This window comes from Bacillus rossius (genome assembly GCF_032445375.1).
Source record: "Bacillus rossius redtenbacheri isolate Brsri chromosome 9 unlocalized genomic scaffold, Brsri_v3 Brsri_v3_scf9_1, whole genome shotgun sequence".
NCBI classification, from domain to species: Eukaryota; Metazoa; Arthropoda; class Insecta; order Phasmatodea; family Bacillidae; genus Bacillus; species Bacillus rossius.
This window is the reverse complement of record NW_026962012.1, coordinates 9255375-9280707: the sequence shown is the minus strand read 5'-3', so window position 1 is coordinate 9280707 and position 25333 is coordinate 9255375. Positions and strand designations below refer to the sequence as shown.

The 25333-nt window shown below is 36.8% G+C and overlaps 2 protein-coding genes across 2 annotated transcripts in view; both read left to right on the top strand.

The window, feature by feature from the left end:
* Positions 1-25333, top strand: part of LOC134542629 (inhibitor of Bruton tyrosine kinase) — a 115793-nt gene that overhangs the window by 73557 nt on the left and 16903 nt on the right. The window contains exons 14-16 of the mRNA XM_063387027.1: positions 7042-7211; positions 13058-13727; positions 14027-14263. Coding sequence (XP_063243097.1) covers positions 7042-7211; positions 13058-13727; positions 14027-14263 — 1077 coding nt within the window. The remainder of the gene's footprint in view (positions 1-7041; positions 7212-13057; positions 13728-14026; positions 14264-25333) is intronic.
* LOC134542630 (tigger transposable element-derived protein 6-like) lies at positions 15228-25328 on the top strand. The gene has a single exon (XM_063387028.1). It carries the CDS (start codon positions 15315-15317, stop codon positions 16962-16964), a length of 1650 nt encoding a protein of 549 aa, XP_063243098.1. The 5' UTR covers positions 15228-15314; the 3' UTR covers positions 16965-25328.

Here is a 25333-nt window from a genome sequence, read left to right as displayed (position 1 = left end):
GGATCTAATTTTCGAAAAATGTCATCCTGCGTAACATAAGGAACATTACTGTGAAGTTTCAAGTCTGTAAAATATATATACTTGAAAAAAAGGGCAATAAAAAAACAAATTAAACACAGAGAGAGGAAAAAAAACTAATTTTACAATAATTATTAAATTACTTCCATGTCCAGACCGTCTGTAATAATTACTTATAGCATAAAACAGGGTTCAAATGAGTTGCATGTTAGTTCCTCCGTCGCCCGCTAGGGAGCGTCCTTGTTCGTGCTTGGACTTATTAAATAACAAAAGATCATGAAGTTATTAATTAAAAGTCACTCACATGTATAGCCATCGTTACACTGTTTTGGGGCGGAAAGAAAAAGAATTACAATATTAATTAATATGTATTAGGGGTGCGGCGCACTGCAGCTAAGCGCCCTCTTGCCGGGCTAGCAACACACGCACACACGAGCGGGAGGTTTGAACAGAGATGGTGGTTGGGCGGTGTCATATCGGGCTCAAAGGGGCCGCAGGCCCGGACGACGTCAATTGCCCCCTCCGAAAGTAGGCCGATATGACAGCGCCGTTTGACAGATGGATGGGGGGCGTTGCCTGTACTGTTTACGTCGCGCACTCCCACGTGGCAATGTTGATGTTTATGTTTGTGCGGGCAGGTGGCAATGTTGACATGAAGATGGGCGAGCAATGTTTACACGATGGCAGAGAACAATGTTTACATGATGGCGGGCGAGCAATATTTACACGATGAAGGACAATACACACGGGCAGAATGGGCGCTGGCTGACTAACCTTGTGGGTGGAGACCCACCAGTTGTCCCGAGCCCCAAATCTGCGTCAGCTGCGGCTGCGGCGGCTGCGGCGGCTGCTGCAGCTGCTGCGTGTGACGGTGCGGCGGTGGCCAGTGACCTATTTCATAAAACTACAAGTCTACAAGTTACAAGTAACTTTGCTAGTAACTTGTAAAAACTTTGATAATGTTGTTTCATAAAGCTACAAGTAAATACTTGTAGTTACAAGTGAAATGCTACAAGTTACAAGTTAATTTTACAAGTAAATAAATGTTTTTGTTTCATAATCAAACTTGTAGCTAGCAAGCATTTGTAACTTGTAAGAAATTGCTACCAGTGTAAATACATAGGTAGAATATTGTGTAAGTCCAATTATATTAGTTGTAAATCATTAATAAGTCTATGCTTGTGTATAGAATGATATTATAACATCTTAGAATACAATGGATATTATTATATTTACCGATTCTGATGAAGATGATATAGATATTGAGGTTATGAGGCGACCACTTAATTTTAGAGAGAGGTTGAACATGGGACTTGGCATGGTATTTGAGTATAACGAAATGTTCCGCATGAGTGCTATTAAACTGGAGGAGCTAGTACAAGATATAGGTCATATATTGTATCACCCTACACGAAGAAATAAATCGTTATCTGCAAGGGAACAAATATTTGTCTCTCTACATTTGTTGGGAAATGGTGGACAGTACCATGCAGTTAGAGATATGCATGGTATTTCCAAAGCAACAGTACACAGATGTATCAAAACATTTGTAAATGCTGTCAATGAAATCATTTTTATCAGCATACACTTCGCAACTATAACCTACAAATTCGTTACATAATCAAAACACGAACAATAAACAGCTGACTCGTAAACTTGTAGGTATGTGTTACAAGTGCACCAACTTCTACAAGTCAAGCAACTTTCTTTGTGAAACACTTCAGATTCTCACTTGTAAGAAATTCCCTTGTAACTTGTAACTAGTAACTTGTAGACTTGTAGTTTTATGAAATAGGCCACTGGGCGCCGGCCGGCAGGGGCGGCGGCGACCAAGGTCAGGCGGCTCGTGGCAGACGGGCAGCAAGCGCGGGCGGCGCTCGGCACGGCCCGGCTCAGCCTCGCCAACAGGCGGGCGCTTCGCAGCCCGTCGTGACAGGCGGGTGACAGGTGTCGAAGTCCGGGTGATGGTCACGTTCGGTGGTGAGACGGTCGGGCGTCCAGGCGTCGTGGCGTCGACCTGCATCGCGACAGGTGGATGCAGGGAGCTCAGGCGACTCTTCACGGTGCGGCGTCCCAATGTTGCCAACTTGCGACATTTGGGTGGCGTCTCGGGCGGCGTCTCGGGCGGCAGGGCACTTGACCGGTGTTCCGGTACTGCGGCGATCGGCGTCGGAATCGGGCGTCGTGGTGTCTCGGTCGTTCCTGCCGTCGCGTCAGGTGGGCATGTAGGCGGCGTCAGCGTCGGCGTCGCGCGCGTCTGTCTCACTCGGCAGGTACAACCGGCTGTGCTTCGAAGTCTGGCTGGCACAGAGGGGCAAATCCGGGCGGGCACAGAGGAGCGAACCCAGGTGGCGGGGAAGCGCTCAGGCGTCTCGGCGTCATGGCCCTGGACATCGTGTTGCAAAGCGTCTCGTTTGCGACTGCGCACTCGGTTGGCGGTGACGAAGGCATGATGACGTCGAAGCCAGGTGGTGGCGACAAGGTGGCACGAAGTGTCGGCGTCGAGTCTGGCGGTGTCCGTGGCGAGTCGTGTGGCGGAGACGAGGCGGGTTGCGCCGGAATGGACCTGGTTGGCGTCGGGACGGCGGTTCGGTGCGGTGGCGAGGTCATTCCGGCGTCGGGAGGTGTCTCCGACACGAGGCGGGTGCTGGACGGCGTGGCAGACTGCGGCGGGACGGTCGTCGTCGTGCGTCGCTCGGTTGGCTTCGGCGAGTCAAGCGTCATCACAGTCGGGATGAGTGGCGTCAGGTCGGCGAAACGAGGTCTTGCTGGCGATGATGCGTTTGGACCAGTGTCGGGAGACGTCAGGTCGACGAGAGGTGCCGGGGTTGGCGGCTCCGGGACAGGAGGTGGCGGGAGCGGAATTGTCGGCGTCGGGATGGCGAGCGTCGGTGTCGGGATAAGTGACGTCGGGTCGACGAAACGTGGTCTTGCAGGTGATTGCGTCATCGGACTTGTGTCGGGAGACGTCAAGTCGATGAGCTTCGGCGTCGGCGTCAGGACGATGGGCGTCGGCGTCGGGACGACAGGCGTCGGCGTCGGGACGACAGGCGTCGGCGTCGGGACGACAGGCGTCTTTGTCAGGGCGGTAGGCGTCGGTAACGTAACACGTGACGGTGCGGGTGACGTCAGGACGTACCTTCGTGGTGCTGGTGTCTGCGTCGTGTGTGAGGAGTCGGCTTGGTGCTGCGGTGACGTTCCGGCAACGGGCGGCGTCCTTAACACGTGATGCGTCGGCGAGTCGAGCAGCGTCTTTTTCGGCGTGGTTGGCGTCGGCGTGAGCGGCGTCGGCGTTTCGGGAAGCGTCGAGGCGTGTCGTGGAGAATTTTCCGGCGTCTCTGCCTCGTACTGCGCCTGGGTGGCTAGGTAGGCGGTACATTGTGCGCACGTAAAGGTAAAAAACTTGTGCAGTATTGTCCATTCACGTTCGCCGATACAACAACAATGCCACAGGCCGGCACATTCCTGGCAGCGGTATCCCTCGCTACTACCTCCAGGACACGACCTAGCGCTACACTTCGTCACCCCGTGTACGCGGTACTCCGTGCAGTAGCCACACTCATATCCGGCGGCGGTCCTGCCATGCAAGTCCCAACTCGGGCAGGGGAAGTAACACCCGATACACTCGTCTGCGTACATATTTACCCACGTGGTACTCTTTACACGAACAGTCCTCCCATCCACGTTCTCACGAACTACTCACGAATCCACATCAGTACTGCGGTAACTTACTGCGCTCGGAGTGTGTTGTTTTGGTGAGGAATGCAGCCAACTGGCTGCTCGCTGCGAATTCTTGGAAGCGCGCGCGCTCGGCTGGTCACGTGGCCGCTTGGTCCCGTTATCTCTCGCGCTCCGGTGCACAACCGCCTAACACGCGCTAACTCGTGTGGGCCTGATATTCGCGACACGTTCAATATCTCGCCCCACGTTGGGCGCCATTTGAGGGCGTACTGGTGTTGAGATGGGAATATCGGTCGAGATTAATGGGCGCCACCACGTGAGTGGGCACATGGACCCGGCTGGAAAACTCTTAACTCAGGGCGTTACGTGGCCCGTGTGCGGCGAGATATTAGCCCTCCTGACTTTTTACGTACCACCTGTCCCTAACTAGGCCCGCTCTCAGCGTCGGGCACGCTCCTAATTATCGCAGTGGGCTCTTAGGGCATCCCACACGCCGCTGACAAGGTTAAGGACCCACGTGGCCCCCGAACACAAAACACGTAACTCAGTTAATTGGTTTTTATTTTACTCACGGTACACGTCTTTACACGATCCTCCGTTGATACAGCTTTAAACGCCCGAGGCACGAATTAGATTAGGTGAGGTGGCAAACCACACACGTGGTCGCCTCAAGGCACAGACACATCCGCCCTCGGCCGGCGGGAGAGAAAGACTGGGATGAGCTCATCGCTTGCGGGAGGCAACATGGCGCTCCTTCGCGCCGAACACAATTACCGTTACAACTTTGCTGTAGCGTGCCCCGGGTTACTATTAGAAAATACATAACTAATTTTACAATAATTATTAAATTACTTCCATGTCCCGACCGTCTGTAATAATTACTTATAGCATAAAACAGGGTTCAAATGAGTTGCATGTTAGTTCCTCCGTCGCCCGCTAGGGAGCGTCCTTGTTCGTGCTTGGACTTATTAAATAACAAAAGATCATGAAGTTATTAATTAAAAGACACTCACATGCATAGCCATCGTTACACTGTTTTGGGGCGGAAAGAAAAAGAATTACAATATTAATTAATATGTATTAGGGGTGCGGCGCACTGCAGCTAAGCGCCCTCTTGCCGGGCTAGCAACACACGCACACACGAGCGGGAGGTTTGAACAGAGATGGTGGTTGGGCGGTGGCATATCGGGCTCAAAGGGGCCGCAGGCCCGGACGACGTCATGTTTTTATAAACCCAGTTTGTTCATAAAGATATTGTGTTTTTCAACAAATATTAGACAAATATATTTTTAAATACTAATTTTACCAAAATAGTATTATTTTGGCTTTTATGTGATGCATTTTTACAATAAAATAATTTGTAATAAATATGTCTAGGGAAGGACTATATGGAATAAAGATAAATGTTTGCAAGTGTTTGTGTGTTTGGAATATGTATTGACATCAGGAGTGTAAATGAGTTACAAATAATGTTATAAGAGATTAAAGTTTAAACATAGTAAAATAAATTTCTTTACAATCCATTTTTACATGATGCATAGAAATTTCATGCAAAAAAAAATTTAATACATTAAAATTTTGTATTTAAGTAAAGTTATGCTGAAACATTAATTTATATTATGACTTAAATCTTGTCCCAGGTTATGAATGATGAATAATTACAAAAATCAGAATTGAATAAATTATTGAATAAATATTTTTTGTTAATTTCTGATTCAGTGAAAACTCTTAGATTCCGATTTCTTCTCTTGCCAGTGTGTACATTGTTCACATTCTTAGTTAAGTGTAATGTCATGTAGAATAAAAACTTATTTTTCTGGTAATTAAATTATGTCTGTTCTGCAAAGAAAGTTCAAAACTTATTTTAACTCTGATTCAATTGCAACTAAATCAAGTTTTATACAATCTGTGGAAAGTGGAAAACTACAGAAATTTGTTATTTTTACTGTCTGCATTCCCTTATTTCCTGTCATTTGTTCTGTGCTATTTTGGTAGAGAGGTTGTGAAGGGCTCATGTACACATAGCTATTACTACTATTTGTATTATATTTTAAATATAATTCAGAAAGTGCCTTGGGTGACAATGGTAGAAGTATCAAATGCATGATGCACTGAGTATTGCTTCATGCACCTGTTAAGAGTTAAGGCACTAACCCTTTAATTTTATCATTGGAAATTGTACATATAACTAAGTTCAATGCACATTTCTTGGGTAGTTTACTAGTTTCATAGAAATTCAGTTGAGGGTTTTTAGATACAGCAGTGTGCAAATGCCTATTTTGGCCATTTTGAATGGCTTTAAGAAATTGTTAACCCATTGTCAAATGTTTTGAATGTAGGAATACCACGTAGTCTTAAGGGCATTTTTGTTTTCATACCATGACAGATTTTTTGTATGTTCTATAGTTTCCTCTAAAATAAGTATTGAAAACTCTCTACTGTTGACCCCTGAAGATTGTTCAGCACCTAAAAGATAATTATTAACATATTAAGTGTTATTTGAAATACTGTTCTACTTGCAGATGTTATAAGAGTTTTAATATTCGTGCAGTAAAATATTTTCTGTCTAATCAAAGTATTATTTTTAATGTTTTAGTTTCCGATCCAAAGTAAATAATGATTACAGGAGTTTTACTTTCCAGGTTAAAATCTAATGCTGCAGACTACTATATGGCATAATGATTATTTATGACACTAAAATTATTATTTTGGATTGAGGTGTCAAAATAATCAATATATTTTGAGAATTTTTCTCAAAAAAAAATTCTCATGGGGAAAATTTAATTTTGTCTAGATTTAGTCAGCATCAGTGGCTTTTAACTTGGAAAGTATGTATGAATCTTGTAATCTTTTAAATTTTTTGGGTAGGCAGCCAAAATATCAAAAAGATGACTTTGACATCTAATTATGTAAAAATAATACATTTGATAGTTTTTGAAATTCTTGAAAACTATGTTAGTAATACATAATATATCTGCAAGTAAAACAATTTTTAAGTAAGTGTTAAATACAAGCTGCTTGGTGCCAAATACGTTTTAACAGAGTTTTAAGTAATCATCCTTTGCTCAGGTTAACACTGTCTGCATTTTTCATTGCTAAGTTCTTGTAAAATGTATTCAAATTTCATCAGTTGATTAGAATTTAGTGTAAACCTAATGATGATTTTTAAGGTTGGGAGTATTTTTATTTACTTTCAAGTTTTCTAGTATTTACGGAATTTAAAATTGGATTGACGTGTGATTTATTTTATTTTTAACATGTTTGTGCATAATCCATATATTTTTTGACGATTTTGATGATGTTTTTATTACTACTGTTAATTAAAATGTGTTATCTGTGCAGGGTTTTAGACCTGCTGAGTGAAGACCTCTTGGAGTGCTTGTCCAAGTACTACTGCGAGCTTCACCCTGTCATGAGTCGGAGGATCATCACTCCGTACGCGGATGCTCCCAGTGACGACCTGGTTCGCTGTGTGTGGGAGTCCTATCCCGTATCTTGGGAGGATGGAGTGGGTTAGTGGTCGAGAGATGTGCCATATCATTGGCTGCATTTAATTTGTTCTATTATAAACATATATTTATTGAAATCAAAATTTTAACTAGGAAACCCTGCAATTGTTTAGCATTGCAAGTATTCAGTGTCATTGTTATTACTCCAAAACGTCCCTAACGGAGTTAGGTGAATAAGTCAGGTGCAACCATCTATAAAGAAGCTTAAAGTAGAGTTAAAAAGGGAGAGCAAAAGTAGTAAATGAAAGCAAAATTACAAATTATGAAATTAAGTAACTCTTGAGTTTCAGTGCATTTATCCTGAAACAGCTTTGTACATGGACATTAAACTCTTAAATGCTAAAATACTAGTGCACCATTCAAGAAATAAATAAGCCAAAGGTACACATATAATAAACTTACAATAAAATTACTACAGGCCTACAAAGTTTGGTAAAATAATAAACTTAGAAAAAAAAAACTAATAAAGTTTACAATATACAAAAATATAATGGGCCATGCTAAAATAATACATATTAATATTAAATGAATATTTAAAGAGTATATAAAATTGACAGACCAAAATTTAAAAAAAGGATTAAAATGACTATATAAATAACAAAAAATCTTCTGTCCTAGCAATTTGCATTAAATGTAAGGCATGCTTTTCTATTAAATCTTTTATTGAAGTTATACTACTTTAGGTGCATTATGGAAAAATGATGAGAGTGAATTTTTATGATGTGCATGCACCATGCAACAAAATATTCATAGGATGAAAAAAGGCTTCATACAAATAAAAATTAAATGTGTTTTTAAATCTTTTACTTAAATGATTGATTTTGAATACTGGTCCATATCATTAAAAACTAGGGATGGGACGAATCCACATTTTGGTCGAATCCGAATCCTTGTTCGAATCCTCAGTGTTTGTCATCGAATCTCGAATCCCAGTCCCACACTAAACTTCAAATGTTATTAAAAAAATCACACATTTATTTTAAAAAAATACATAGGCCTATGTATTAAAAAAAAGCACATGTGTATTTATAAAAATTATAAAATAAGTGCATAGTGTATACGCCTGATATAAAATAGAGACAAATAACCTCAAAAACCACACATGTAAGTTTTCATCTGTCTAATTCTCTGTTAAATTAATCCTTCCTATGTTTTCAATAAAATATGTTTGTATAACAGACACTATTTAAAAAAAGTTATGTTTTTTTCTGCAATGTTATATCATTGAAGGTTGGAAATGATCGAGTAGTAATGCTAATTGACAAAATACAGCGTAGTTTATCTATGTTTGTGCTATTTCCGTTACCTTTACAATATAGTTTAGGTATACAATTTTCTAGAGCTGGATGAACCTCAGTTCTCTGGTTTCGAACCGAACCATAGCAAAAAAATTTCGAACCGTGCCGAACCGAACCTCATACAGAAATAATTGTTTTGAATTAAAATGAACCGACCACCAGCATTTTGGTCTTTAACTGAATGGTGAGAAAGAAAGGTTCTCCAGCCATATGTAAAATTAAAACATTATATAGCTTAGCTTTATTAAAACATTGCAAAACATTTTATTAGTAAAGTTTATACAATAAATAATGAAGGTAAGAAAACAGGGTAAATATGTATTGTACGGATTAGCGCCAAAAAAAATCGTACAAATATGAAATAACTTTCATTATATGCTCTTTTACGTCCTTTTTTCAAAACCGCCTGCGGAGATTAAAAATTCCAATTACTTTTGGAGATATCGCCGTTCTTATTTTGCAATACAAGCCCTATGTAATCATTCAACAGACGCCATTTTATATTTTGCCGTGTGCGCGTGAATGTCTAAATAACAGAAATTTTCCATTAGGTAAGGTTAGTTACATTATAAATACTTCAAAATAAACTGAAATTAAAAATAATATCAATTTATTTTACATGTTGTATAGTTTTAAGTATTTATAATGTAACTGACCTGACCTAACAAAATGGGACAAAGGTAGATTAGGTCAGGTCAGCTACATTATAAATACTTTGAAACTGAACAGACATTAAAAATAATAAAATTAATTTTATTGGTTGTTTAGTTTTAAAGTATTTATAATGTAGCTGACCTGACCTAACAAACCGGGAAAAAGGATGAACAGAATAAACTCACGTAAGTTTCTTTTTACATGATGTATTCGTTCACGTGAGAGTCCTAAGATCCACATAAAGTTCTGCCATTCCCGATTACACCCGAATATTCACCTTCGGCCAACCTCGGGATTTATTTATTTTTGCGCAGGAAAAATGAATTGAAATATTAAAAGTGGTCGGATAGGTTAGCTACATTAAAATAAACAGAGAAATATTAATAAATAAACCCGAGGTTGGCCGAAGGTGAATTGTTCGGGTGTAATCGGGAATGGCAGAACTTTATGTGCATCTTAGGTTTCTCCGTTCGGGAACATCGCAAAAAAAAAAAAAAATGATACTTGTAAACAAGCAACTGTTATCGCCGCATGAGTGCACAGGATGAAAATTAAAAAATTCAATATCTCCAAAAGTATTTGGAATTTCTTATCTCAGCCGGGTTTAATGAAAAGAGGAAGTTAAAGAGCACAGAATAAAGGTATTTTCGGATTTTTAAATATTTTTTTAAAAAAAATCGCCAAAAAGTGAAGATTAAAAAATTCGATATCTCCTAAAGTAATTGGAATTTTTTATCTCCGCAGGCGGTTCTGAAGAGAGGACGTAAGATAGCATATAATGAAAGTTATTTCATATTTGTACGATTTTTTTTGGCGCTAATCCGTACAATACATATTTACCGAAAACAGTTTAGAGAAAATCATATACTTTTAATTCATGAAGAAGTTCCATCTAAATTTCCAAAAGACTATCTTCCTTTTTCAGTGTACACCAACCTTCATTTAAAAAAATATAATATTATAAAGATGACGAACATTCAGCATAAGGCCACATAACATATTTTTGTGGTAGACATAACCTAACATTTTCAATAAGTAAAACTTTTTAATAGGACATAAAAAAAAGTCGAATGTGAATTAAGTTACCTATCTACCTACATTACAAAACCCGCTGACTGCAGTTGCTGTTTTCTTGGACGAATGCTGCTCGTCAGAAGAAACTTAGACATTTTTTGGGGTGGTTCTGGGTCATCTGGGTCGTCATTATCTTTTCTCCATTTGGAAAACTTAAACGACGTAAGCCTGCTCATCGCAAATCACCTCAAGAACAATTATATTGTAAACGTAACGTAATAAGTGTGGTTATAGAAATTTGCGTCGGAATAAAAGAAAACATGAGAAATAATGATGGCTGCCGCGACTACGCTAGTCAACTTAGTACCGTACTGTAAAATTTACTGGACCAGTACTTTTAATAAACAAGATTAAATTAATATTTTCAGTACCTGACTGTTATAACCAAAACGGCCAAAGAAAATAAATACATCCCAGTAATTTAAAATACGTACCTAATTTACGTAATCATTTTCTACCGCATTTGTCTTGTGTTAACTTGATCACGTTAGTTTTGCCGAAATACGAGTGTTCTCGTACATGCGCTTTAGTTTAACGTATGGGGTACGTAATCTTTGGTGATTTTACAACACTTCTCGTACACGCACTATAGTTAAAGGTATAATATACAATACCTTTGGCATTTGTACGATAATTTATATTACGTAGTACGAGAAATGCATACAAAATTCTCTAAAGTAAACAAAAAACAAAGCGCGCCTATGTGAAAAAATGCTATACGAGTTATGCGACAATTAATACAGTAGAACCCTGTTATAATGAATCTGAAGGGAGTAGTTTATATGTTCACTATAGAGGGGAAACTTTATATCTGGGAAAACTTTTATATTGGCAATACATACTCAAAAGCATAATCTTAACTACACATGGACCTAAGCTAAGAAAAGAACGAATGAAAATACTCAAAGCAACAGTTTTATGAGCAAATGCAGATATTATTTTTAATACACTACACATGTACAAACTTTCTATTAATGGTTCTTCGACATCGGCGTATTTTCCTTTTTTCAGGCGTTTAATACTCTGTGACGTATTCGCAGCTTGAGAAAGAAGATTGTTCAGCTTGTTTAATATTGTATTTAATGTGGATGTTGCAATTCCCAGTTCCTTTGATATTAACACGTGCGGGACAGTGGGGTTAGAGTCTACCTTTTTAATAATGTCCACTTTATCTCGCACAGATAATGCCTTACGTTTTTAAATGCGTTTTTCACCCTTTTTTATGTACGTATTTCTTATTGAAGCACATTTGCAGCTTAATAACACGAAATTCTTTTTACCGTCAAAAGTAAATAAACGAAAAATAACGAGTCTGGCGCATCAAAGATCACTACGTATCATTTAGTATCGCAGTTGCTAAAGCTGGAACGAAAATTTCTTACTTTCTATGGAAAAATTTAGTCCACAGAGTTCTATCTAGTGGTAGTCTTACGAACCTTACTCGATCAAAATATCCGAAACGTGAATGATAAAAATGAGACGTAAAAATATTGAATTTGCTGCTATTATGTACATACGTATTTGTGTGGCGGTAATTTTTGTTTAATTTTGATAACTTATTAAATGTACACGCGTTCGCCCATTCTTTAACTATGCAGGGAAAACTATTTTTTATTTTCACCAAACTGAGCACCATTTCTGGCTACACGTAGCCTACCGAGGCTACTCCATTACGACTTGTTTATAATGTGAACAGTGGACAATCGAGTAGCATATTGCGGAGGAAAACGTTAATGTGATCCTTAATAGATGTTTTGTGAAAATACTTGTAATTATATGAAAATATTTGAGATAAATGTGCATTATGTCGGCAAAATCTGTTCGTGGTACACGGGAAAACGTATCAACATTGACAAAAGTTGTGCGCTATATCCAATAAATTAATACATAACCTCACATCATTTTGCCGGGACCGAGACGGAAATTCACAATAAACGGGAATTCATTATAGGCGGGTTCACTATAAACGGGTTCTACTGTACATTTTTTATTTTGTCTGCGCTTGAAACTGTTGAGGCGACGATTATGCGATAAAAGTCGGAATATTACAAGTAATGGAATTTTGTTGTGTTGTTTTGTGAATGGTCTCAAATGGGGGTTAGAAAATTATAAAAACGTATTTTTTTTTTTTTAAACGAACGTTCGGTTTTTCGAAAATATTTTAAGAAGTTTCGAACCGAACCGAACGTAAGGGTTCGGTTCGGTTCGAAATTTTCGAACTTCGGCCAGCACTACAATTTTCAATTACTACCTAAAACTCTTAAAAACCCACTTAGAATCCCACCTCGAATCCTACCTCGGATCCTACGAATCCTCGAATCCATAGGATTCGGTATATTCGACGAATCCAAGATTCGAAAATCCCATCCCTATTAAAAACATTTATTTATTGTGAATTTTGGTGATAGAAATTGTGTTTATAAACTTTTTAAAGTGTATTTTTATAAGTTATGTTATGTTCCCGTATGTAAAATTTATTTGCATTATAAATGGTTACATTATTATTTAATAAATAATTCAAATTAATAAATTAGAATAGGTATTCATCATTTATTGATTTTCATTATTAATAAATAATAATCATAATTATTTTAATTATTATCTTAATTATTTTACCTACTTTATTTTATACACATTTTTATATTATTGAATGCTTAGTATTTATTTAATTTTTTTTTAAATTTGATTGTCTTTATACTATATTGACTGTATTTATAATATCACTCCAGTCTTTTTATTATTTAATTTCTATTAATTTTTTTTTGTTTTTGCTATAAAATGAAAACTGTTTATAGCAGGGCTTAAAATATGTGTGTCTTGCAGATGCTGGATTTATCGAGGAAAAGCATAAAATGGTGAAGGGAATGAAAAAGAAGACACGAGTCCGTAAAACAAGTTCTAGCGAGGGGACTGCAAAAAGTGGGAACATTCGTCTGCGAAATGAATCCGTCAGTTCTAATGAGGATGTGAGCCAGCATTGTGCCAGCCCCATCAGTTTCGAAGAGCTGACGGAGAAGCAGTGTTATCCAAGCATAATGCCAAGTGACTTGTCTGACTCAAAGGACATCACACTATCCCTCAGTAAAATTACTGGACATGCACAGGAAACTTGCGACAAAGAAAACAATCAAAGCCTTTCGTGGGTAAAAGTGCTGAATCACAGCAGCAAGCAGCAGAAAGTTGTGCAGGCTAGGTTGAAAGTGGTTTCTGCCATCAAGGAATGTCCGGAGATAATGGGCGAACTGCCAGAGAAGTTTACAAATCTGTCAGCAGCCCTTAAAGTTCGACCTGTGGAATCATCTAAACTTCAGCCTGCCAAAGAGAATGTTGCCACCTCGCCGAGTAGTTCTGCAAGAATGATAGCACCCAAGGCAAAGAGCCAAAGTCCAGTGTTTGTACCAATCAACACGGAAAATTTTCCATTACTGCGGAGATCACCTCCATGTCTGCAAGATAACGTACCCACCATTAGATCTCCTGATGCTAAACTCAGGTGACTAGTGGTTGGTATCTACATTGGTAGTGTAGAATGATTTCAATGGAAATACGTACATGTACCTATTAACTTTTTTAGTCGGCAATATTATTGTCTATTGCAACAATTTTATTTGCAGTATTAAAATTTTTTAAATTTTTTCCTAAAAATATTTTAATGATATTTATTTTCCTGGCAATAATTTACTATCCTGACAACTAGATACTAAGTAGTTGGGAGTTGCTTAACATCTTCAACAACTTCGTTGGAAATGTTGCCACTGCTTGAACCGCGAGTGTGTTGTGTGTGGTTGGCAGCGGCGGCGAGACCCGCAGAGTGGCCAGGCTGTCCCAGAAGCAGCGCAAGAAGCTGGCCTGGGGCCAGAGCAGCTCCCCGCCCGCCGACCAGGCGGGGCAGAGGGCGGGCGCGGCGTGGGGCGGCGCGGCCAGCCCGGAGGGGGGGAGCCCTGCCGCCTCGTTCACGCTGCTGGACGTGATGCAGCAGACGCGACAAGCCAGCGCCCCCATACCCACCCCGGCCTGCAGGAAGCTCAGGTACCCACTGCTCTCATCTCGGAGTAAAACATTACAAACTCTTTACTGTTACAAGGTACAAGGCGTAATGGAATTCAAGATGACCTATATTTTAAGTTTGACTTGGGCCTACGTTTGTCTTACTCAGATATTAAATACAGTGAAACCTCGTTAATACGATATTGGTTAATACGAAATTCTCGTTATTACAAACCTGTTTAAAGTCCCTGCAACATGAATAGGATTTTCATCGTTAAGACGTTTGTTTATTACGAAATACCGGATATTATGTAATTCGAAGTTCCATTGTGGCCAAAAGCGTGTTTTCGTGTATATTTAATATCTGATAATACAAAGTTACTTTGAATTTTAGTCTTAAAAAACGTGCGCGGTAACTCCAAAAATAGATCATATTAATGGCATTTTAAAATAAAAATACGTACTCAAACACAGTATAAACCATTATTGCACAGCGATATTTTACGAATTCCACACATGAATAATAAATAATATAGAATATAATTCCACTAGATTACTATATTTTACACAAATAACTTCCAAAATAATACGTGCTTCCTATTATCGTGGTTAGAAAAGTGTACATCGGCCATGTCAGTAAACAACAGTTTTGCCATCATTAGGCCGTTAAAAAGTTCACAAAGAAAATATCAAACGAAATTTAGATAAAATAAAGTACAGAAATTACATTGTCGAATATGGTTTAAACTCCTAGAAATCATATTATTTTCTTTCTGCCATAACCAATTAATATTTAGTATCTCAGCGAGGTCATTGAATAGAAAGAACAGAACAACGAACAAGTGACGTCGCCATATTGATTGAAGTTTGAATCGTGTACGTGTAGTCTCAGTCTCGAAAATTATAAATTTGTTTGTGCTACGTCTTATTGGTCGTGTAGATGTTCTTTTGAAATCGTGATCTCATATGATTAGCATAGCTTAATTTGTTTCGTATTATTATTTTAAAGAATATATTTTTATTTTTTGCCTCGTACCAGTGTAACATGTATCTTTAACGTACACGTTCGGCGAAGTTATAAACATAACCAAAAATGGAAAACAAACGAAAAAGAAATGATTTAACAATTGAAAAAAAGTTGCTGCTTATACGGGAAGTAAACTTAGGCGAAAAAACCAAAAGTTGTATTGCAAAGGAGTTCAATGTCCCATTGTCAACATTATCGACAATAATGAAAAATGAATCAAAGATTAAAGAGCACCATGAGAAAGGAGGGAGTTTGAAAGGACGAAAACGTATGCGCGGCGCTAAGTACGACGAACTTGAAGAGAAATTGCTGGACTGGTTTAATCATTCGCGGTCCCAAAATTTGCCTCTATCTGGGCCTATCATGAAAGAAAAAGCTGATATGTTGGCATTGAAAAGTGGAGTTGATGATTTCAAATGCAGTAATGGGTGGTTGCAGAGGTTTATGCAAAGACACAATTTGGTTTTCCGTAGTGTGTGTGGTGAATCAGCGGATGTTGATAATCAGAAAGTTGAAGAGTGGATGGAAATATCAAAAAATACTATAAACCAGTACAGTCCTAGAGACATATACAATATGGATGAAACTGGTGTATTTTATAACCTTTTACCAGACCATACCATGGCCTATCGAGGGGAGCCCTGCCATGGTGGCAAGAGAAGCAAGGAGCGTATCACAGTTGCATTGTGTTGCAATGCTGATGGCAGCGACAAAATGAAACCTTTGGTTATAGGAAAGTTTTTGAAACCACGCTGCTTTAAGGGTGTAACTAATTTCCCATGCCAATATGAAGCCAACCAAAATGCATGGATGACCTCTAAAATCTTTCGTGATTGGTTGTTGCGGTTAGACAGAAAAATGGCTATCAGGAACAGAAAGATTCTTCTTCTCCTTGATAGATGTGCAGCTCATTCTTCTGAGTCACTGAAATTGGAAAACATTCAGTTGGTGTACTTACCTGCCAACACCACCAGCATTTTGCAACCTCTCGATCAAGGAATTATTAATAATTTAAAAAAGATATACAGAAAGAGACTTGTCCAATTTCTCATCCGTCGCCTGGATGCCAAGAAACCGTTAACAAAATGGAATGTTTTGGATGCTATTCGAAACATATGTATGGCTTGGGATAACATTCAGCCTACAGTGATACAAAACTGTTTCAAGAAGTTAGTCCCAGCAGTAGCCACAAATGAAGAAACTTCAGTCCCTGAACTGCCAAATGCTACAGAGAAATGCAGTCCTTGTGGTAGTTTCAGACCCAACATGCCTGTTCCCAGTGGTAGTTGTGCCACAACTAGCCTACCTCCATGGGAAACTAGCGACAGTGCTGAGGATGGTGGTGAGGAATGGGACATTCTTCAGAATAAACTAAATTTCAGTAAACCGTTTGACAGTTTTGTGCAAGTAGATGACTGTCTTCTAACATCACCTACGCCAGATGACTTTGAGGTGATGGACTGTGACACCATTGATTGTGGTGAAGTTAACACGGAAACAATAGATTCTGAAGAGCCACCCACACTTACACTGCCCAAAAAAACTGAAGCTTTGCAAGCTCTGAACATACTGGAAACAGTAATACAGTGCAGCGATACTGACACCGAAACAATCAAAGCCTTTGATCAACTGTGTGGCTTTGTCCAAAGTGTGTTCAAAAACAATGAGAAGCAAACCAAAATCAGTTCATTTTTTTCACCTAACTCTGCTCAGTGATCCTCTAGATGTGTGTAATAAATTGAAGCAACATGCCATACATAACTGTAAATAATTTTGTGTTATTTGTGACTTTTTTGACTTTTTATTTTATTTAGGTGAAACATGTTTTTACTTAAGAGAATGCTCTTATGCAGGTATGTACTACATAACATATTTCTTGTTTTATATAATCGTATTGTCTTACAACTATGTACTATCTACATATCTTGAAATGTTTTTAAAATCGGTAATTAAATATTTTTTTTGGTTGTTTTGACATAATGTATGAATTATATGTTAAAGTATGGTTATTACAAACCTCGTTATTACAAAGTGGGTAAATTTCTGTCCCCTCAGGTTTGTATTAATGAGGTTTCACTGTATTATGTTCCATATTAAATTCAAGTAATAATCTTTATTTGGACTCTGGATAGTGTATTTTATGTGTGCAGTATTTTGCAAGTTGTCCGTTTGCTGTAAGTTTGCATTATTGGTTCTTGGTTTAGTACTTTATAGGACCCTTCTTTTTTATGTGTGTTGCAACGTATATTATGTATGTAGTGTTCGCTCTATATAATGTGCGTTTATCTACTCTTACCTTAAATTTCAGTATGGTCACCTAAAGTTTGGGTGGAATCACACTTTGCTCTATTTGTTTTATAACTCTTATCATGTGATATTAATTCTGTTTTGTGTCTTATCAGCTTTTTTTTAACATAGAATCAAAATATGTATTCAGGAACCTTTACCGTGTTTTCTCGCATAATCGTCGCACATTTTATTCTAAAATCAAGTTTAAAAAGTAGGGGTGCGACAATTATGCGGAAAAAAAATTTTTTTGTTAGATTAAGTATTCATAAAAACAAAACCCATTCATGGAAAGTACATTTATTTACAAAGTGAAGTATAAAAGAGCACGCCAAACAATTTAATTTGTCATGCAACAAAAAACTTTCTTGAACTTTAAATAGAAAAAAAAATTAAATAGAAAAATAAAATCTGTGATCAAATGCAAGCCGAATGAACACGTAACAACCATAGTAAACACCACGAGTGAGCGGAATATGAAATGTAGTTAACTCGGTTCTGCATTGAGAGCACGCGTTGCATGCAATCGGCGAGATATCGATATTGGACTATGTGTGCGCGCTCTATACGGGAAGCAACATACCCAAACAGTAATGATTGCAACGAGCGCTGGCTACATTTTTGTAAGCGGTACACTGTGGGGACGCAGACAAACAATGAAGATTATAACGTTTAAAAAGTCTTTAACAGAAAATTTACACATTAGACAGCTTCGTATTTCCGTTATTTAAATAAGTACGCAGTAATTTCTGAATAAATATTATATTTATACTTTAAAATACATCGTTTTATATGGAAAAGATACCTAGACAAAGCACTCGGCATCTAATAGCGGGACCAAAAACATAATGCGACATTTACGTGAGAGGTTTTTTTTCAATCCAAAATTTGACGCCCTAAAATATCGTTGCGGCGATTACGTGCATGCAACAATTATGTGCATGCGACAATTACGTGCATGCGACGATTATTCGATAAAAAATGGTACTGTATATCACAATCCTTCACAAGCATGAAACAAATGTCCATAGCAACCACAAACATACGCTGTATTGTTTTGATGAACAACCTTAACATAAATATTAGGGGTGTGCGGGATCCCGACGCTTCGGGAAAAAAGTCGGGAAAATAGGCTTCCCGAAATGCCGGGCTGGAATTTTATTACTCCCGAATTTTTCGGGAAATTGTTTAAAAATTTACAAATGTTTACTAATCATGTGAAAATGTTTTCTATCAATTCAAACTGTTTTTACAGCACTATTTTTTATGGATTCGTACATTTTTGAAGGGTTTCCATACTATTTAAACGCAAAACATCTTTTAAACGTATGCCGATCGTAGCGACAGCTGTGGTGTGCAGTGAATTATGATAATCGCTTACACATATCTAATTGGAATATAAAAAACGTACATGGAGTACCTTAAATATTGTATGCGTTCATAAATATATTTCTTAAGGGTACAAATTTGCAAGATACGTGAATAGTCAGTTATATAACGTTATTGCCGTCACCATCGAATACTTAACCTAAAACCACTGTGTGTCCTTAGACACAAACAAAACACATGCGCAATCCAACCTTTTCACCAAAGATATAAGAAATACTAGACTTGCGTTACATAACGAAGCGTAACCGTTCTCATTACTTGATAGCAGTGGCGATGTAGAGAACTGTATTGGCACTTTGAAAAATATGAAATTACTTAGTTTTACAACACTGCTCACGAGTATCTAAACATCTATGATTTTGCTTTGGGAGAAAAAAAATAGTTGTTTACTGTTTAGTTAGGTGGGCTTTTTCGGCTGACGTTACGTTATTAAGGCTTGTGCAAAGTATCTGTTCCTATTTTCGATGCCGTTGCATATTAAAACAAACTAGCAGCCTACAAATAATGGATGTCGCAACCGATCAGCTTGTTACTTGTAAACCTAAAAGTGTATGGAAGTATTTGGAACGTCTGACAGACAGTAAATCCCTGGCAAAGTGTGTCTCGTGTGAAAAAATTTTGAGATGCGAGCATGTTAGCACGTCTGGCTATAAAAAAATAATTTGAGGATGCTAAAAAAAAATGAAGTCGCCGCTGAAAAAAGGGCAAGTGAAGCAGACAAAAGAAATAGCAGCAAAAAAAAAAACAACTAACTTTGCAAGAAACGTTTAAATGGCCATCTTCTAATATTATAATTAAAAATTTGCTTTTTTTTTAATATTCCCGATCCCGTCCCGTTTCCCGCGGGAATAATTTATTTTTCCCAAAAATTTCCCGCAGTACAAATACCTATTCCCGCACACCCCTAATAAATATGTTTATCTGAATTAACATTGCTACTCTACATCTAAGTGTTTTCAAATCAATTCTTTACGTTTGTGGATTATGTTGTCATTAATTCCAATGTTTATATTGAATGAACGTAGGTTGGTGCTCAGTTTACTTCTTCAGTCTCAGGTTTTTAATAACTAATCCAGGAATATTAATTATTGGTAGCCAGAGAAGGACTTAAGGTTTTTTCTATCTACAAATAGTATCTTTCTGGTGTTGGATGATAAGTAGGGCACTGAAATTTTCGCGAACCGCGAAATAAAGCGAAATAACGCGAAATGTTAGCAATTTTAATTAAAACACGAAATTACACACAAAAAACCCTTTTCGCGAAATTGACCCGAAATCTGCTTACTTGTACACGATTTTTTGACTGGAAAGGTCAATTAAATTAATAACAACATAGACAACATTTAATAATCAGTACAGATTCCTAAACACAAATTTCCCACCTAAAGACTACTTTATTAACCACTTTTCATCTTCGTTCATGTATCAAAACAAACATAATGGCTTCGGTACTAACTGTATAAATACGACTTTTGCGAGACGTTTTTTGAGTTCGAAAGTATCGATTCAAGAATCGAGTTGTATACTTCGCTATCACGTTTACGCTTAAAATCATAGTTTTCTTCCTGTATTTCATCAGTTTAACATTTCCATACGACTCGGTCCCATTTACGGTTTATTTAATATGAGAATCGATACCTTAAAATGAAATTACCGCCTGCGAAAAATGTTTTGTAAAACGTGTGAGTTAATCTCTGGCTGCACAGATTACTACTACGGCCATGTCACGAGGAGAATAATAACAAAGGCAAGTCTATGTTATTGTTTACATAGATCGTGACGCTTTCGTATGAAAGATATTTTTTGTAAATGTAAGCCTTGTATGCTCAAAAAGCCTAAAGTAGTGACTGTTTTCGATCGTGCACTCGAATTTTAAAGTGAAGGCGGTAAATATGTAGTTAAGCGGTATTTGCGAAAAAAATGTTAAAAATCCGAAAATACTTTTATTATATGCTCTTTAACTTCCTCTTTTCATTAAACCCGGCGGGGATAAGAAATTTCAAATACTTAATTTTATAAGGAGATATCGAATTTTTTAATTTTCATAGTTGGGCGATATTTATTAAAAAAAAAAATTAAAAATTTCGAAAATACTTTTATTCTATGCTCTAACTTCCTCTTTTCATTAAACCCGGCGGAGATAAGAAATTCCAAATACTTTAGGAGACTGAATTGTCAGTTCTGGAAACATGTCTTTTATTCATGTAGGCCTATTCTTTTAATGATTTTTAAACTCTGATAATGTTAAAATTACTTTTATGGAACTCAAAATCATTCGTATAATTTGAGGATTATGATTGTAGTATGGTTTCTATTTTTATGTATTGGTTTTGTATTTTTACATTTTTCTCCATGATTTTAGAGAGCAGTTTTTTATGACGAAATGAGACTATTTTTATGACGAAATCAAGATATTTTTATGACGAAATCTGTTAATTTTATTTACCATGAAAGTGGGGCCCTAATGATAAGCCAATCATCTGTGCTAAGGTGTAAAAAAGCATGTTGAACTGTGTATTTAAATGTTGATAATAATTTTTTCCAGTAAAGAATAAAAACAAAAAAATATGTTACTAGAAATTCTTTTGATTTCAATCACCAACTTTACCTAGAAATGAACCAACTAACTTTTAATATATCAAAGTATTTTTCCTATACAGCAATGAACTGCGCATCAACAGTTATTTTTTTTTTCTTCTTTGGACTTGTTACTTTTGGATTTCCTTGCCGGGCCAGTCAGAAATGTAACTTTAGTTAATGTACAATTTTTCAAACCCCATAATTTAAAAAATACATTCTGTATATTGTAAAAAGTGACCAAGTCAAAAAGTGTACATGAGATTTAATTATTTCTGTCTAATAAAGGGCACAAGTAAAACTCAAAAAAGTGCCCATATACAGTATTTCAATCAGTTTGGCAAGGAATTAAAATGTTGCTATTTTGAACAAGTAACTAAAATATTTGTTGTAAAAAAAATTGTTGAAGTTAAGTGCCTCCCATTTCAGTTCATGATTTGATTATATATTTTTAGTTATCACAGATAAACTTGTTTAGACTTTTTAAATGGTTACTTTCACAAAATGAAAAATACATGCATCACGTACGTTTTACATAATTAGCTGTGAAAGTTACAATATATTACAATCTATTGTGTTCAATCTTTTACAATTTAAAAGTCAGTTTTACAAATTTTCCATTTTGTTTTAGATTACTTATAAAAGTGAGTGTCTTAATCGCTGAACTAGGTCCATGTCCTAGACTTAAGTTTGCACCCGTATCTAATTTATAATAAATGAAAGTAATTTTAACATGGTCCGAAAATGCAATGGTTTTGTTTTTGTTCCTGGGTAACTATCATGCAAATCATGAAGTTTGAGTCAGTGTTGATATTGATATAAAGGGGAAGTTTTTGTAATAGATTGAAAATATATACTAAGCAATGCTTTCAGAAATTTTAATTGCTTTTAATACTAACCTTAGAATGTTTTTTATGAGAAGTATTTTTTAAATTATATATCCACTATATATAGTAAAAAATTATATAAATGAATGTGTGTACATTATATAGTAGAAACTTTGTACCATAGGGATGTTTATCATCAGCTTCATTCATCAGCAGGCCACAGGGACCGTGTATTTATTATTTTAAAATCACATTACTTAGATATTTAAATCGTAGAGCAGAAAGCACCCTTAATACTGAGAAACTATTCTTGGATCCAAAGTTACTCTTGTAAAGTTAATGGATAATCCTTGGGATATGTTCACTACGTAACTGACTTTAAAAGGCCTTATGGGTAGGGACAAGATTTTAGGGTTTTTATTTTTAGGTAATTTTGGTTTTAAAATGGGAGATTTTGATGTTATTGTTTTTGTTTTTATTCGTTGTCCTTAGTTATAAAATAGTGTTTTATTCAACAAACACAAATATAAATATTTCTCAACATCTATTTCAACAAAGTGGTCACATTTTGATTGATACATGATGCACTTTTACAATACAATAATTTGTAATAAGAATCTCTGAGATAGAAATACTCAGAAAATTAAAAATAATTTGGCCAATTTTGATGTCTTTGAAAAAATGTGCCCAATCATTGTGTAAAAAGTGTTACCAACCTGAGATATAAATAAAATGGAATCAATTTTCTGCGATTAATTTAGTTTATACTTTTCATACAATCTTCGTGCTAAATAAATTACAACTATTTTATCCACAAAATAAAAGATTACATGATAATGATTTGATTCCAATTTTGTAAAATTATTGATTAATCTCGTGATCTTAGTTGCATTTGTTACGTGATGTAATGACATGCTTTTTGTTTAATAGCATTTCACCATAATCTTGTCCCTATTATGAGGAAGACATTCAGGAATGTCAAATCCGGTAAAAAAAAAAAATTCTGTATGCTATGTGAACAGTTAAACATTGTCTATTTGATTTTCACACTGGCACTATTCAACTATGCCCCTGACTGACATAAGTACTAGTATGAGCATACTACAACAACTGCCCCAAGTCAAAAAGTGGAAAAATTGAGATTAATTACCATCTGCTTAATAAATGGCAGAAATATACCTCGAAAAATTGCCCAAGTTTAGTATCTCAATCAGTGGATTAGCAATAATAATGTTGTTAGTCTGAGTATAAATACCTAAACTATTGTTCAGTAAAATTTTAACTGAATCAACTTAGTGAGTTTTGCCACTTTTTAATTTGGGGTCACATTTTACAGTAAACTCCAGATACCTTTACTCCTATGGTACACAACTGTTGCCTCTCATGGTGGAAGGAAACTTTATATTAATCTCAGGATTGCTACGGTCAGGGAAAACCTGGAAAACCGGGAAAAGTCAGGGAATTTCATGGAGCCTGGAAAAGTCAGGGAAATTAAGAAACATACTGGAAATTGCATAGAATTGTTACATTCTTGTAAAATTTACCCAATACATTTTCGCCCAACTGCAGTTCAAATTTAATACGTCACCGACATCAAAACTAACAAATAAATAAATGAATAAACGCTTTACGGACTTTGCATGACGATCTGTTGTGCTGTGCAAAGCGATCGATACTTCCCGCGATTTAGATTAGTCAATCGTGACAGCGGGAAAAAAAATGGTTATGATGGCTGAATTTGCTTTGTTTTCGTGAGACGTTAACCGTTTTGTGCTATAGATTACGGATATGAAAATAAAGGCCTGCGGGCTTATCTTTGGCTTGGAGTGTGTGTGTGAATAGTAGTTTGTTAAATTATAGTGTGTGATTTTCAATTATTTTGTAGAAATGGTAATATGAAAACCATTTTCCATTGTTTACATTGGTTAACAGCATGAAGAGGAAACTTTGAGCGCTTTATTACTGCGTAGTTCGTTATCAAATTAGTAACCACCACCTTAAATACGATAGTGTGTGTGTTTTGCCTTGATTCCAATAGCATGGACTTTATATACATATATATTTAAATAAATAAACATTGCATGTACGAAAATTTTGGAATGTTTTTAAGGCGACGTTAATTTCAAACTTGAAATGAAACAAACATGGAAATCAAAAAAGTCTCAATTTAGTAGAAAAGGTTTTTTTTTTTTTTAAGAAAACTGACATTACTTTCTCTGAGAATTAATATGTAAGATAAACGAACATCATAAGCAGTAAACATGTGATACAATTTCTGTGACATTTTACTACAAGTTTTTCCCAGCTTTTATAAATCTATTTTTTTGTTTCTGCTCATTTGTAAACAATATGGACCTAGGCCCTACAGTGTGTGATCTGATATAAGAAAGTGGTTTTCCATCATAGCCCTAAATTTATGCCTCTGCTTTTTGAAACTGTGAAAAGCTATCCCAGTTCTCTGAAAAGTGAGTTGTTATGAGTAAGTATATTTAAAGATTTTTTTTTGTTTAGTGGTACATATTTCACTACATTTATACATAGTTTTAAAAAAAAATCCATGTTTAGGTACATTAACAGATTATATAAAATTTATTATCCCTTAAGTGTAGTTAGTCTCGACACTTACTGTTGAAGAAAAAATGTGCATTTCCAGATATACTAAAGCAATCCCACATGGAGTATTTCCCTATATACCGACAACAGCTTGTCAGGGACATAAAGATTTTGATCAATTGCAAAAGACATATATTAACAGTTCAATATGTGTGAGATAAAATGCCATATCCACACTTTCCGCCTTATGCTACCGAGTACAATTATTATTTTAATGGCCTGGAAAAATTTTCATTTAGACTGGAAAACCTGGAAAAGTCAGGGAATTTCATATCTGAAAATGTGTAGCTACCCTGAATCTGGAGGTAGTTATAACTTGGTATAGTAGTAATGAATGACGTCCTTTGCATCGGCCAGCTGTAGTTGGAGCCAGTGTCTGTGTTCACTGTATGA

Coding starts and splice junctions, on each gene's coding strand:
- LOC134542630 (XM_063387028.1), top strand. CDS start 15,315: ATGGAAAACAAACGAAAAAGAAATGATTTAACAATTGAAAAAAAGTTG.